Source organism: Chiloscyllium plagiosum, chromosome 7 (genome assembly GCF_004010195.1).
Source record: "Chiloscyllium plagiosum isolate BGI_BamShark_2017 chromosome 7, ASM401019v2, whole genome shotgun sequence".
Classification (NCBI taxonomy): Eukaryota; Metazoa; Chordata; class Chondrichthyes; order Orectolobiformes; family Hemiscylliidae; genus Chiloscyllium; species Chiloscyllium plagiosum.
This window is the reverse complement of record NC_057716.1, coordinates 52,278,654-52,295,037: the sequence shown is the minus strand read 5'-3', so window position 1 is coordinate 52,295,037 and position 16,384 is coordinate 52,278,654. Positions and strand designations below refer to the sequence as shown.

At 38.2% G+C, this 16,384-nt stretch overlaps 1 protein-coding gene across 11 annotated transcripts in view; it reads left to right on the top strand.

The window, feature by feature from the left end:
• Positions 1–16,384, top strand: part of kalrna (kalirin RhoGEF kinase a) — a 713,874-nt gene that overhangs the window by 531,920 nt on the left and 165,570 nt on the right. For 10 of the 11 annotated variants that reach the window (XM_043693727.1, XM_043693729.1, XM_043693725.1 and 7 more), the window contains exon 34: positions 653–899. In XM_043693727.1, coding sequence (XP_043549662.1) covers positions 653–899 — 247 coding nt within the window. Of the gene's footprint in view, positions 1–652; positions 906–16,384 lie in introns of all 11 variants that reach the window. The other variant, XM_043693737.1, reaches the window with a different exon arrangement.

The following is a 16,384-nucleotide window of genomic DNA, read 5'->3' as shown; positions in this document are numbered from 1 at the left end:
TGTCTAATTTTCCAACTGTGTTGAATGGTGAGACAGTTTTCTGTTGAGTAGCTCAGTTGACTGGATGGCTGGTTTGCAATACAGAGTGATGCTCACAGCATGGGGGAGTTCAATTTCTGTACTGGCTGAAGTTACCATGAAGGTCTCTCTTTCTCTACCTTGCCACTTGTCTGAGGCCTGGTGACCTGCAAACCAAGCCACCGTCAATCATCTCTGTCTAATGAGAAAGCACTCCTATGGTCTGTTAGGACTACAATGACTTTATAGTAATGTTTATTTTTGTTTGCTTAAAGCCTTGAAATCTTGTGGTTCACTCTTAGTAAGTACCTGGGGTCTCACAATTTCTCAATTTGTCAACTTAAAAAGAAAACTTACAGGTCCGTAGTAGGGTTGTAAATAAATTTGACATCTGGTTGAGATCCGAGTTTCAAGTTAATGATTCAATCTGTGAGCATTGGTTCACACAAAAGACAACATTGCTTAAGTTCATCAGAACTGTTCTGAAAAAAAACACAAATAGATGTAATGGAAAACTTATACTTTTAAAAGAGTTCTTCCTTTTTGTCAAGGATTTATCACTGAATTATATTATCCTCTTTCAAATGCTAACAATGTCTTAAAACAGTGTTTTTTCAATATCTTCCCCCACTAGCTTTCTGGAGGTTGTGAATTGACAGTGGTGCTGCAAGACTTCTTAGCAAGCAACAGCAGTGAACTCAGTATCCAAATAGGACAGACTGTTGAGCTCTTGGAGAGACCCAGTGAAAGGCCTGGCTGGTGCTTAGTACGTACAACCGATAGAAGCCCTCCACTGGAAGGTTTGGTTCCAAGCAGTACACTCTGCATTTCTCACTCCCGCAGCAGTGTGGAAATGGAATGTTTCTTCCCATCTGGAAAAGGTAAATGTAGCTTTTTAAATGCTTTCTTATCCTAGCACCTGGAATAATGACAGGTTTGAACTGCTTAATAATCATCCAATTTAAAATCGTATGAAGGATTTGTTTTATGTTACTGCAATAAAACAACCTTCCTTCTTTAAAATAATAATAATGAGTTCAAGAAGGGTCTCACCTATTTTGCTCTAACTAATTGAATGATAGTAGAAGCAGTTTGAAATGAAACTGACCTGAGTTAGTTGTTAGCATCCTTCCCTCTGAGTCACAAGGTGCTGGTTTAAATTCCAGTCCTGCACTTGAATACAAAAATCCTGGTTGAATTCTGCGCATTACTGGAGCATTGTTAGAGGTGCTTCCTACCAGAGGAGATGTTAAACTGAGGCCTCCTCTATTCTCTGAGGTTGACATAAAAAATGCCATGTAACTATTTTGAAAAAGAGCTGAGAAGTGTTCTGGCGAAAGTTAACTCCTCAGTCAAAATTACAAGAACAGATTATGTGGTGATTATCACATGGTTGACAGTGAGAGCTCACTGTGCACACATTGGCTGTCATCTTTCTGACATTACAACAATGATTGTATTTCAAAAGTACATCATTGGCTCAGCTGTAAAGTTTTTTGGATTGTCTGGTGGTCTTGAAAAGAAAACTTGTTAAATGCATGTTTTTTTTCTTTGCATTGATTTATCATTTTAATTGAATCATTCAAGAATTGAAGTCAAGATATAGGAAGTAACCACATGTAAACCTGATGAATCTCAATTAGACAGTCGATGGCAATGGGGTCCTGCCTGCGTGTTTGGACACTTAGTGAAATTTTAGTACTGGTATCATACAGGTCAGTGCATAACCCCTACATCCTAACCTGGAGTCAAGTTAACAGCAGTAAATAGTGCACTACCAGTGATGAAACCAGTTTCATCACTACTGCTCTGCAGAAGGGGAAAAGAGATTGAGTAGCAATTCACAGCTCAGCCAAAGTAATGAGGTAACTGGAAGAACTTGCAGAAAATAAAGAACAAACGACTGCCCAAATACCATAGCTGAGGGCAGCATGATGGCTCAGTGGTTAGCACTGCTGCCTCACAGTGCTAGGGACCTGGGTTCGATTCCCCTGTGTGGAGTTTGCACATTCTCCCCGTGTCTCCGTGGGTTTCCTCTGGGTGCTCAGGTTTCCTCCCACATTCCAAAAGATGTGCAGGTCAGGTGAATTGGCCATGCGAAATTGCCCATAGTGTTAGGTGCATTAGTCAGGGGTAAATATAGGGAAATGAGTCAAGGTGGGTTACTCTTCAGAGGGTTGGCATGGGCTTGTGGGGCTGAAGGGCCTGTTTCCACACTCTGGAATCTAATCTAATCAAATGGGCTTGGACATAAGACTAGAATAAGAGAAACAAGTGAGATTTGGAGATAACATTTCACTGGAAAAGACTGTAGTAACAAGGCTGCAGAGAGGGATGGGTGATGTGTGAGCAAGCGATTGAGGAATGTAAAAATCCAATGTTTTAAAGTTGAAGCTTTAAGTTATGGAAAGTGCTGTGTAGCTTATTGAGGACAGAGATAATAGGGATTGGATGAGGAAACATTCTCAATTATCTTCAGATACATTTGAATTGGGAATCATATCCAAATCCTAATAGAAAATTATCTGGTGAACCATGATCAGTACTACAGCAAGGATGAGGAAAGATAGAACACCATTGGTTTCATTCATGACTTCAGCTAGAACCATTTTAGTGTGGGTGAATGCTGGAAACTAGACTGAAGGTATTTAAATAGGAAGTTGATGATTAATATCACCACCTAATTTCCAAGTAGGAAATAAAGTACATTGGAATGAATGCAGAAGTCTGGAGTTAAAATGAGTGGCTGACTGGCAAAACAGAATTGAGAAGTGTGGCGCTGGAAAATTACAGCTGGTCAGGCAGCATCCGAGGAGCAGGAGAGTCGACATTTTGAGCTTTTCATATTATCTATGTAATGACAGGGAGTTATGCTCACCAGCAGCTCAGCAATAGGATGGGCTGAAAAATACCCATCTGTGGATCTAAGCCAGGAGGTCAATGTGGGGTGGAAAAGAGTGAGTATTGCAGCATTTTTATGAGGGCAAGATCTTTTAAGCTCTTTTTTTAATACAAACAGACTTGCATGCTTTAGAGTAACCTTCAGTCATCTTTTTAAAGTCCCATAATAATGACATTTTGGGTTCCTAAAACCAGCATATAATGTGATTTTAAAAACGGAAAGAAGTCTGTTTCAGACTGGAATGTAGGCTGATCATTTTGAAGCATTGACAAAAGTTGTGTTTGGCAGAGATTTGATTGTCAATTGCTGAGATTTCTTTATACTTTATCATTTGACTATCAAGTTCATTTTCAGCATAAACTGGGCAATAGATAGACAAAAGTTATTCCTTTCATATACAAAAATTTTAAATGACAGCTTGTAACAAGAGTAGGTTTTCCAAGTAGAATTTGGTGAACTATTTTAACCAATGTTGTGCTTAATATGCTGTGGTTCTGGAAGTTTTTGTTGCATATTTTAGGACTTGGTCTGTGTGTGTGGCTTTCCTGTGTACCTTAGTGGTAAATTCTCCATTTGGTGTTCTCTGTACCCTCACGTCTAGGAATGGGAGTTGGTTGTCCATGGGCTCACCGATCTCGGGACTCATAGCAGAAGCAGTAATGCAAAGGTTAGAACAAACAGTCTTACCACAAATTCAACCCAAACTCTGGGTCAGATACGCTGATGACACCTTTGTAATCATTAAAAACACGGAAATAGAGAAAACACACCGGATCATCAACTCCACACTCACAGGAATCCGATTCACGAGAGAGGAAGAAAAGGACAACCAACTCCCATTCCTAGACGTGAGGGTACAGAGAACACCAAACGGAGAATTCACCACTAAGGTACACAGGAAAGCCACACACACAGACCAAGTCCTGAACTATGCAACAAAAACTTCCAGCTCGGCGAACAGAACCACAGCAACGAGCACCCGAGCTACAAATCTTCTCACAAACTTTGTGCTTAATATGTTATCTGTAATCATGGTGCAAAATCAGAAAAACACAGCTGAGCACTTTAAATCTCTACAATGGTGCATGGTTTTATTTTGAATGTATCACTAATGACCAAGATTAAATGAAACTGTATCACAGTTACTGCAGAAGTGAGAAAGTTAATGACTGGGTTTTCATCTTTGAGAAAGGAATTGTAAATCTGGCTATATCCCAGTATCATGATCCTGCCTCTGATCCAGCAGTGCCTGGCCACACAATTTTTACTTTGGGGATTGGGTAAAATGGTGACTGGGATTCCAGAGTTGCCACTTCCTGAAACAGGGCAGAGGTGGAAATAGAGGACTGTTAGTCACCCTAGTCCTCACCCTTCAATTCTTACCCTCATTTCTTGACATTTCCCTGCCTCCTCTACATCCACTATGTCCCTTCCATGTCCCCATCATGCCTTCTCTTTATACAACCATGCCCATTCACCCAGTATCCACTATAGACAGAAATTATGAGCCATCTAATAATATTTGGAAATCTTTGAGATGTTCATGAAATACTCAGGCATAAGACTCATCCAACTGTTGATGAAGGGCTTTTGCCCGAAATGTCGATTTTCCTGCTCCTCGGATGCTGCTTGAACTGCTGTGCTTTTCCAGCACCACTCTAATCTAGAATCTAGTCAATTAAATGGTCACATTTATTTTCAATTCAAAATATTTTCAAAAGTAACTGTATTAAAAAAGCTTATCATACCCCATTATAGCTGAAAAATACATGTGTCAAAGCTGTTCATCTTTAGTTCATTAGAACAGTAAAATAAATTCAAGGGGAAAATCAATATTTCCACTATGTGAGAGGAAAGTACTGATTGTTTTGCAAGTGAATGCTAATTGATAGAGGTGTTGCCATGGAGAATGAACCCATTGATGCTAATTGACAGTTAACAAATAGGCTTTGTTTAAACTTTTAAACCAGTTGGATTGACACTGATTGATCAAGGCATCATTCTGATAATCGAGCGAATGAATGGCTATCATCTATTTTGTTGCGTTGAAACAGGTGTGCAGTGGATGTATGTGTGCTCTCTGACTGCAAAAAACCAGGCCTTGTATATTAATAAATATAAAGTTCAATACACGTAAGTGAGCCATACTGTGAGGCTGATTGACAATCCTAAATTGGTTGCCAGCATAATTACTCTCACAGTCAGGATCATCTCGCAAATGTTGTCCGATTGCAGAATCATATCTTAGATGCTGTGGGTTTTGCAAATATGAATGATTGTGTATGGTTAGTACTTCATTGTTTTGAATATATAAACAGGGAACAAGAGTAGGCTACTCAGCCCTTCAAACCTGCTCTGCCATTCAATAAGATCATAGCTTATCTCATTTTATTCTCAATTTTATATTCCTGCATATCTCCAATAATCCTTCAAGCCCTTCGTAATCAATAATCTATCTACTTCTGCCTTAGAAATATTTACAGGTTCTATACCCACTGCCTTTTCAGGAAGGGAATTCCAAAGAAACTCAACCCTCAGAGAAAAAAAGGTTTCATCTTTGTTTTAAGTGGGTAACTCCTTATTTTTAAACTATGACCCCTAGTTCTGGATTCTCCATAAGACAAAACATCCTAACTACGTCCACTCAGTGAAGTCCCCTCAGGACTTATATATTTCAATTAAGTCATCACTGACTCTTCTAAGCTCCAGAGAACACAGGCCTAGCAGACCTAGCCTTTCCCTATAAAGGAATCTATTTATTCCAGATATTAATCAATTAAATGTTTTCTGAACTGCTTCCAATTGTTCGTTGACTAGTGCTGTACACTGTACTCCAGATTCAATTTCACCAATGCCCTGTACAACTGAAGCATAACCTCCCTACTCTTGCATTCAGTTCCCCTTACGATAAAACATGTCATTTAATTAGCTTTCTGGTTACTTGCTGTACCTCTACACTAACCTATTATTTATGTACCAGGATACTCAGATCTCTCTGAATCTCAGAGCTCTGCAACCCTTCGCCAAGGCAGAGCTGGGCTGAGAAGTGGCAACTGGAGTTTAATGCGGAAAAGTGTGAGGTAGTTTACTTTGGAAGAAGTAACAGGAATGCAGGGTACTGGGCTAATAATAAAATTATTGGCAGTGTAGATGAACAGAGTGATCTCAGTGTCCAGGTGCAGAAATCCCTGAAAGTTGCCATCCAGGTTGATATAGTCATTAAAAAGGCGTGTCGTCTGTTGGCATTTATTCGGAGGGGGATTGAATTTCAGTGCCATGAGGTCATGCTTCAGCTGTACAAAACACTGGTAAGACCGCACCTGGAGTGTTGCATACAGTTCTAGTCGCCGCATTATAGGAAGGATATGGAAGTTTTGGAGGGGGATCAGAGGAGATTTGCTAGGGTATTGCCTGTTATGGAAGGAAGGTTTATGAGGAAAGGCTGAGGGAACTGGGGCTGTTTTCTTTGGAGTGAAGAAGGTTGAGAGGTGACTTAATCGAGACATATAAGATAATCAGAGGATTAAATAGGGTGGACAGTGAGATCCTTTTTCCTTGGATGGTGAAGGCTAACCTGAGGGGACATGGCTTTAAATTGAGGGGTGATAGATACAGATATCAGAGGTAGTTTCTCTACTCAGAGAGTAGTAGGGACATGGATGGGCCTACCTGTAACAGTAGTAGACTGACCGACGTTAATGGCATTTAAATGGTCATTGGGCATACAGATGGACCATTATGGAATGATGTAGTATAGATGGCCACCAGATTAATTTCACAGGTCAGCGCAACATTAAGGGCTGAAGGGCCTGCACGGTGCTGTAACATTCTATGTTTCATGTTCTATTTAGATAATATGCTTCTTTTTTGGATATTTTCACACTTCTCCATTTGCCAAATCTTTGCACTCACTTAACCTATCTTTATCCCTTTTATAGGCTCTTTATGTCGGCTTCACAACTCACTTTCATACTAATCTTTATTCATCAGCAAATTTAGCGACCATGCCTTTGATCCCTTTATCCAAATCATTAATATAAATTGTAAAGAATTGAGGCCCCAGCACTGACCCCTGTGGCTCATGACATCCTTCCAGCCTGAAAAAAACCCATTTATTCCTGCTCTCTTCTTCCTGTTAGCCAGTCAAATGTTACCCCTTATGAGATTTTTTTCCCTCAAAAACCTTGTGGCACCTTATGAAATGCCTCTGGAAATCTATTGGTTCCCTTTATCATCGCAAGTTACTTCTTCAAAGAACTTCAATAAATTTGTTAAACGTGACTTCCCTTTGACAAAATCATATCGGCTCTGCCTGATTAGCTTGAATTTATCCAAGTATCCAGTTATAATATCATTAATGGTAGCTTCTAACATTTTCTCTATGACAGATGTGAAATTAACTGACCTCAGTTTCCTACTTTCTGCATCCCCCTTTTTTTTGAATAAAGAAGTTAATTTTTTTCCAAGCTAAAGGAACCTTTCCTGAATCTAATGAGTTCTGGAAAATTAAAACCAATGCATCAGCAACCTTACTGGCTTCTTGTGTTCAGACCCAAGGATGAAATCCATCAGAACACGGGGACTTGTCAACTCTTAGTTCCTACAATTTACTCAATTCCAGATATTGCCATGGCAGATGTTGGTGAACTCAAAATAGTCAAATGGTGTAACCTGAAATATCCCATAGCTTAGTACCAAACTGATTGTGTACTTTGGAGCTAAATCATTGGAGAATCACAGGTGATCAAAAATTGCATCACAGCCCTCCATGGACAGGCCCTGCCTACTCCACCCAGCACTACACCTCCAAATCTTAGCTATTTGCTTATGGCATACAAATTAGCATTCCAAGTGATCTAGAGCTGAATGTCAAATTATACATCCTACTCATCGCGAAGTATGCTAACATCCATCTCCATAACATAACCTACCTCTGAACTTACTTCAAACTCCATCATTGCTGAAACCTTAATTCAAACTTTTCACCATATCTGGACTGCTTTTCGATTTCTTTATGTTGACCTTCTGAATTACCTGCTACATAAACATGAACTTGTTTAAAACTCAAATGGAAGTTCCTCTACTCCCTCCTTGTCATCACTGATCTCCCTTGAAAGTAATAATCTTAGTTTCCTTTATAGATAACTTCACTACAGTCTTGACCCAACACTGTAACCTTCTCCAGCCAAATGTTTCAGCTGTACTCTACCTCTTGCTATTCCGATCTGTTATGAATCTCTGATCCTCTGCTCTAGAGGCTTTAGCATCTCAACTACCGACCCAGGAACATTGATCAGAAACTTTTAAAATTCTATTCTTAACCTCTCTTTGGCAATGGCTTGTTCATTTTTGATAATTTGTCTCTTTCTGCTACTGTACTCAATGTCAGTTTACATTCTTTTCTCTTCTTTTTCAACTGTGAAGTGTGCTAAAGATGTTTACTGCATTAAAGATGTTTTCTAAATGCTTTTGCAACAGTTAAGCAGCAAGGACTGGATCTTCATGAGCACAATTAGGGTAAACACCAGCCTTTGTTATATTGTTAATGTCTCCTTGCAATACAAAACATGTTTAATGATAAATTATTTAGAAAAGGAAAGCAATGATATGAAGTAATTTGAACAAAAACTCATCAGGATTTAATGAAGAATTTTGCATAGACAGGTCAAGCAAAAATAGTAAATATAAGGTGCTTTGGTAAACAATGCTTATAAGATATTAATTTGGAGAAGCTCATCCATTACTCCTCTGGGTTAAAATTAGATATTGCTGGTGATTTTATCATCTTGACAAATATGACTTGCTTCTGTCCACGTGAAGGTACTGCTGTTTTCTTAATTTGACACAAAAGTGTGTACCTAGAATAACTTGATTTATGAATTTCTGTGATCATTTACAAAGTCATCCAGGTGTCCTACTTTATCAAGAGGAATAATGCCCTAGATTTTCTTAGTTGTGTAGCAATGGCCATCTGTTATTTTTGTCCTGACTATTATTGGGGACGCTTTTCGTTTTAGGTCACCATAACCTTGCTGCAGAATATGTATAGTACAAAAAGTACCTTCTGCTGTTTTTGTTCTGAACCCAGATTGGATATACCTTCTTGAATGTTACCACTTCTCTTTCTAGTTCACTGGAGGATTACTGTGAATGCAAGGTCAAACAACAAGGAATAAAAGCTTGAAGTAAAAGCAAAATACGATCATTGTTCTTACTTTTAGCATATCTTACCCTGATTCCTTCTGAGACTCTTTTTTCCACTGTGATTTGTAGTTAATTTTTTGTAGATTTGTCCAAAATCTAATTTTATTTGTCTGTAAATCTTGATTGTCTTGGATTCTGCATATTTCTAACTGAACTGTCCACTTCTCATAACAAATCAATTTAAATCTCTACAGTTGTGAACTGACATTAATGGAAAGGTTTTTATTGTGACTAGACTTCATTTTCGGTTGAGTATGATGAATTTCTTTTGCTTATTCAATCACGGCATGAGGGCGTCATTGGCTAGACCAGCGTGTATTGCCCATACACAATTGCCCAAAGGGCAGTTAAGAGTCAACCACATGACCGTGGGTCTGGAGTCACACGTAGGCTAAACCAGGTAAGGATGGCAGTCTTCTTCCCTCAAGGACCTTCGTGAACCAGATGGGTTTTCTCAACAATTCACAATGGACTTGTGCTCATCATTAGAGTCTTTAATTCTAGATTTTTATTGAATTCAGTTTCCATCATCTGTGCTGGCAGAATTTGAAACATATCCCCAGAACATTACTTGAGTCCCTGGATTAACAGTCCAGATAAAATGATAGAATGTTTATCAAATAAGAGCAGATTTCCCCTTGTCCAATCTCATTTGTTTTGAAGATATTTTTTTCCATGGTTTCTTCAGGGCTCAGATTGATTTAGAATCTATTTAACTCATTGAAATTTATATATTCAAACTTACAAGCATGGTAGATGGCTGTAACTATCAATGTGAATTGTTTTAATTGAGAATGTCAGAAAACTCAAATTTTTAAAAATTGTACTTATGAAAATAGATTAGAACAATATATATTTAGTCTGAGGAAATATTAGAAGCATTTGGTAATTTTCACACTGTCCCTGTTATCTTCTGTACTCAATTTCTTTATTCTTACACATTGTGTCATTAAAACACCAACAAAGAATAATGCAAGTTTCAGCGACAAACCGATTCCTATCTTCATAATATCACAAACGCATTTTTAAAAGAAGGATTAGTAAAGCCAAGATTTAAAATACATTATATTATAAAAATGGTGTTTTTAACACTTAACTGCATAAATGCACATAAAGTCAAATTTATAGCATTTCACAAATTACAGCTCATAACTACCCATAGACTTTAGAAATTTGAGTTTTGCTTGCTTTCTGTAACTTATAAGAAAAAGGGGCCCAGTGCTAATATGAATGAGCGCATTAAACTTAAGTTTGAATCTAGTACAGTCTTATGGAATAAATATTGCCCTGTAGGTCTTAGTGGGCAATTACATTCTATGCTTGCTAATAACCAGATCAGAATTTCCCAGTCTGCACTAGTTACCAGTGGACATAACTTTAAACTTAAAATTAATCTGGTACTAACTGTTTCAACTATACAGGCTGCAGAATGACCTGGTTCCATTGACCAGATGAGAAGGGGTGAATTGGTTTCCCTCCTCTTAGCCTCATTAGTTGGCTGCATCAAAAATTGATGTTCTTTTTAGCACAATGAAATACCACTCTCTAATAAAATAGAATGTAGCTAACCAAACTGTATGGGCTCAGTAAGGATCCAATTATAGGATCTCTGAGTGAAAAAGTTATTTTAATGATATGCTAATTCCAAGAAAAATAAGAAAAACATGACAGTAAGCACGCATGCCATAGGGATACAAAGTTATAAATGGAGAGTATCCAATAAAAGAGGAAGGTGAAAGTAATAAACTGTTTAAAATCCTTAGGGTGTCCTTGAGACATGAAGGCATTAGTCTGAGTCCGTAGTTAGTTAATTAATGTCTAGTATTCTCAGCAGTAGTGAATATTTCATTTTAAGTTCCTTGTTTTCAGATGTTTCTTTCCAGTTAATGTTGTCACTGGGTGCTTTGTTCTTTGAGAGCTTTCTGCAGTTGTGCAATCATAAATCCATCTCCCCTGCTCTACCTCCTGAAATACAAACCAATTTGTGCATTTTAATGTTTGAGTTCATTGTGTCAGGCTTGGGTAATTGTAACTGACATCTTTCATCTTTAATTTATCATACAGGTGCAAATCAAAATAAGAGATGAGGGTTTCTTCATACCTAACAGACAGGACTAATCTCAGTTCTTCTGATAAAAATGCTAAAAATCAGTTTTGTTTATTCCTGTTTCGTTTTACAAGTCTTGCAGTCCGGCTAACCTGTTTTTTTTAAATCTCTTGGATAGTTACCCAATTACTGTGCCAATTTTAAGTCCTTTTTAAAGCCATTTCTATCCTTGAAAGTTGCAGGTTTTAAAATCAGATGATGGAATGCAAAAATCAGGAGTCTGTTTCTTGATGCTATCATGATAATGGATGTTATTTAAATGGACTTCCAGAAGATACTTTATAGAACCTCAACCTTTCACTGAATTAATAATGATTTGATGATCAAATTGAAAGCTAAATATCCAACTTTGCATGTGTATGTGGCTCTGCAAGCATTGTAAATGAAAACATAAAACTACAAAGCAATATTGATAGGTTAAGTAGGCTAAACTGTGAATTCTCATCTTTATATCTAGAGGGCTAAAATACAAGGGGTAGAAGTCATACTTCAGCTATGTAAAGCCTAGATTCGACTGCATGTTGAGTATTTTGAGCAATTCTGAATATAACATGTTAGGAAGGTTATTTGGTCTTGGAGGGAGTGCAGCAATAACTAGATGCCAAAGGATAGATTACTACAAGAGATGCACAAATCAGAGTTGCATTCCTAGAATTCAGCATTTTAGGTGGTGATTTGTTTGACGGTTCTTAGAATTTAAATGTAATAGGCAAGTTAGATAGAAAAAGCTATTTCTGCTGGGTGGCAGTCTAAAATTAGACCATGTAACCTTAAAGGTTGGAACCAGACCTGTCAGGAGTGAAATTAAGAAACATACTATGTGGGAGAAGTTTAGAACTCTCTCTTGCTCGCAACAACTGATGCAAGATCAATTATTAATTTAAAGTCTGATGTTAGTAGGTTTTGGTTAACTGAATGCATCAAAGGAAATGAGGCAAGTGGGTTGTGTCACAGATCAGCCATGATCTTGTTGAATGGCAAAACAGACTTAAGAGACTCACTCCTGTTTCTAGTTTCCTAAAGTTGTTGAATGCACACTTGAACGTCTCTGCCATACAATTCCCTTAACAAATCCAGCACTATGACCTCTCTCCGCAGTGCCAAAACCACACACTATACCATGATCACCCTTTGAATATCAACATTCCATTCTGTAGACGGCCTCCTTGGTTAAGAGCATTGCAGTGAATCGTTTCAAACAATGTTCCCTTTTTTCGCTGTGCATTGTTTATTCATTTAAATGAGCTGTCGTTATAATATTGTTTTTGCACAACCTCAAATGTACAGTAACTTGAAAGGGCCCATACACACTCGGCCTGGAGGAGAACCTTTGGTGTACAGTGTGGCTGAGCTGCAGTTCTAAGGAAGGATCACTGGACCTGAAACGTTAGCACTAGTTTCTCTCCACAGATACTGCCAGACCTGTTGAGCTTTTCCAGCAATTTCTGTCATTATTTTTTTGATTTTCAGCATTCTCATATGTTTTGGGATTTTTTATAGAAAGAATGCGTTTTGGAGATATAAAGGGATTATGTTGAAATATTTCACCCTGTCTGTATTTGTTTGCATGTGGATTCTTAGATGAATACACTTCACTTCCAATCCAGATATTAAATGTAATCAGACTGCTCGTTGAAGGATTCATTCTCTGTTTCAGTCAGTTGTGGGACATGGCCATTGCTGTGTCAACTTTATTGCCCATCCCTAGTTGCCCTTGAGAAGATGGTGGTAAGGTGCCTTCCTGAACTATTGCAGTCATGATACTTTTGGTACTTCTGTCCCAAATACAAATGTGCTTTGGGTTCCAACAATTGAAGTACCATATTTCAGCTTTTAGGTTTTTTTTGTCTATAATTAAACAGTTATTTCCCACAGTGTTGGAAAGCTATCCATTTCTCTAGGCACTGCATGCCCTAGAAACTAATGCTTTATTTAATTATCTATGTTGTAATTTTAAGAGGAGTCAATCATTTCCTGCAATATTTGCCCCTAGGTTGCTGGCAGGAGAACCATTTGAACAGGAGAAAGAAACACCTGTTCAAATACCACCTGGTGTGAAGAAGAAATGCGATGATTAGCAATTATTAATTTGCTGATGATTAAAGAGAAAGTGCACTTATTTTGTGTTCAGTTCTTCGTCCTTCATGTTAGCAACTCAAATTCTAGTAAGTTCAGAAAGGCCTGATAGAATGTGAATTTTCACGTTGTTGTTTTGCATTGGATTAATAGAGACACACTTAAGCAGAGGTGTTTCTTCATTATTTGAGTCATGTTACACCTAAACAATTATTGCGGAATCCTCTAATTCTAACTGCCCATAAGCTCCAGTCCTCAGACTTTGCCTCTGTAGTAAAGAGAGTTAGCTCCCAAAGGTTCTCCATGGTTAAGCACTTTTTTGACTGCGAAGTTGCAAAGACTGTAAATGGCAGAAACTTGAAGGATTACAGATTTATTAATATAATTCTCATTAGGTAGCCCTCAAGACAGGTCAAGGTATTGAATTTGCACCTCTAAGATCACTCTGAATGTTTTACTTATAACTTTTCAAGAACCATTTGTCTCATTGCAGCACTTGTTCGCACTTCTTGCCAGATATCTAGTTAATTCAGGTTCTTCCATTAGATAAGATGTGGTGATACAGGATAGTGAAGTAAGTGTTTGCTATGCTTGCCTTTATTGGTCAGTCTGTTGAGTATAGGATTTGGGGGGTCATGCTGCGGCTATACAGGACATTGATTAGGCCACTTTTGGAATACTGCGTGCAATTCTGGTCTTTCTGCTATAGGAAAGATGTTGTGAAACTTAAAAGGGTTCAGAAGAGATTTACAAGGGTATTGCCAGGTTTGGAGGAGAGGGACTGAACAGGCTGGGGCTGTTTTCCCTGGAGCGCCGGAGGCTGAGGGGTGACCTTATAGAGGTTTATGAAATCATGCAGAGCATGGATAGGGTGAATAACTAAAGTCTTTCCCCTGGGGCAAGTGGGTCCAAAACTATAGGGCATAGGTTTAAGTGAAAGGGGAAAGATTTAAAATGGACCTAAGGGGCGACCTTTTCACGCAGAGGGTGGTGCATGTATAGAATGAGCTGCCAGAGGAAGTGGTGGAGGCTGGTACAATTGCAACATTTAAAGGGCTTCTGGGTGGGTATATGAATAGAAAGGGTATAGAGGGTTATGGGACAAGTGCTGGCAAATGGGACTGATTAATTTAGGATATCTGGTCGGCATGGACAAGTTGCACTGAAGGGTACATTTCCATGCTGTACATCTCTATAACTCTGTGACTGTGTTTCAGTTCATGAGTACAAATGTGTTATGGTAACCTTCAGCAAGTTTAACATTGTAGAGACTATATATGAGGCATGTCAATCAACAGGTGTTAACCTCTTCAATTCAATAAGTGTATGAAGTTTACTGAAGAGTTTTGCAATGTTGTTCTAGTGCCATCTATCAGACCTTTTGATTTGAAGTTCCAAGCAATGAGATAAACTGTATGGCTGGCTCACCCTATTTCTTAATTGTCATGACAATCTGGTGAATTCCTTTACATTCTTAATGTTGGTGTCTGTGACCTGAGAAATATATGCCCTGACAGTACCTTGTTGGTATTAAACATAGCCCCTCTGCCTGCTTGGAATGGGGTGATTACACAAAAAAAATGTTAGTACTATTGTCATGCTTGCTCCTAGAAACAGAACTGTAGAGGCTGTTAATGTTGGCTCTATGCATTCATGCAAGCACTTTGCTAAAACACTTTTTTCTCACAACCCCTCATGAAAACCCTCAAAAAATCAGTAAAATATGGAAATGACAGAGCAGGTCCAAACTCATCCTGCATAGCTGAAAATGGAACTTCAATTCAATCGTTTCCAACTTTCACAAGTTTTAGATTACCTTTTTCATGCTACCTACGTGACTATAATTTGTTTTCTGCATCCTATCTTGTAAGATGCATCAATCACCTTCCTTTATTCTATCCTCCATTGCTGCTCCTCATTCTCTACAGGAATAGGGGATTCAACAACTAGATCTCAGAACCTCTGAACTTGTTTGGAGTTGGATCATCTTCCTTGGCTGTCAAAGCAGAATCAACTCTGTCCTGGTGCGAAACCAAAAATAAAATTGAAGGCATTTATAGCTTCCTTAGGCTGCATGATGCAAGCAGTAACACATTACAGTCAGCTGAAGCTGTCAACAAATGTGCCTCTTTTGTTTGTGTAAACAGGATAAAAGCAGGATTTTGGAATCCTTTCATTGTTTCAAGTTATTTAAATACATTCTAAGATGATTGTGGCATTTATATCATGCACATTGTCCAAAATCCCCAATTAAAATTAGAAAGGACAGTCCAGCCTGTGTGGAAATGAATCCCAGCAGAAACCATATCTGTCCCAAGTTATAGGCCCCATTTAAAACAAACACCATTTTAATGCCAAGGAAGTATTGAAAGAAGTGAATATGTTTCTCAGACAAAATTTCTGCTAGTATTATAAAGGAAATAACATGCTTGGGTAAATTTTTCAGAAGAAAAAGTCCTAAAATGCCCAAAAATAACACGTACAGGAGCAGACATGAGATCTCAACTTTCATGTTTGCAGGTCGAGCTGCATGAATTCTGACAGTGGTTTGCAATGTATCAGACACTCCACATAATAATTGATTCCTAATGTAATTACTTGTATTTCCCTTTATAAATACTGACTATTTTAATCTGGATATTGTAGACACTGTTCTCTGTTCTTGGACATGAAGAGAGAGGAGGCAAAAGGGCAAATGGTAAAACCTCTATGATTGTTTGGGATGGTGGTGCCATGGGAGGTGAAGAAATGTTATGGAAGACTGAAGAGTGGACCAGAGGTGTAGCAGAGGGGAGAGTCCCTATAAGATACTGAGAAGAGAGAGATAGGAAGGTTTTTGGTTGTGTATCCTGTTGGAGGAAGCAGAAATGTATGGAGGAATGTTTCGAATGTTTGGCCAAGGCATGAGGTTCATTGATTAGCAGAATGGGATGAAATTAAGAAAGGTAAGACATACTAAACATGGGTCCAGAAGTGACTGTTATATCAGAAAATTATTATTTACCAGAGAAAGACCCTTCAATAGTGCGAGAGGATGACTTTCAAACAGAATTAAATCTATTTTCAGAGCAAGTATT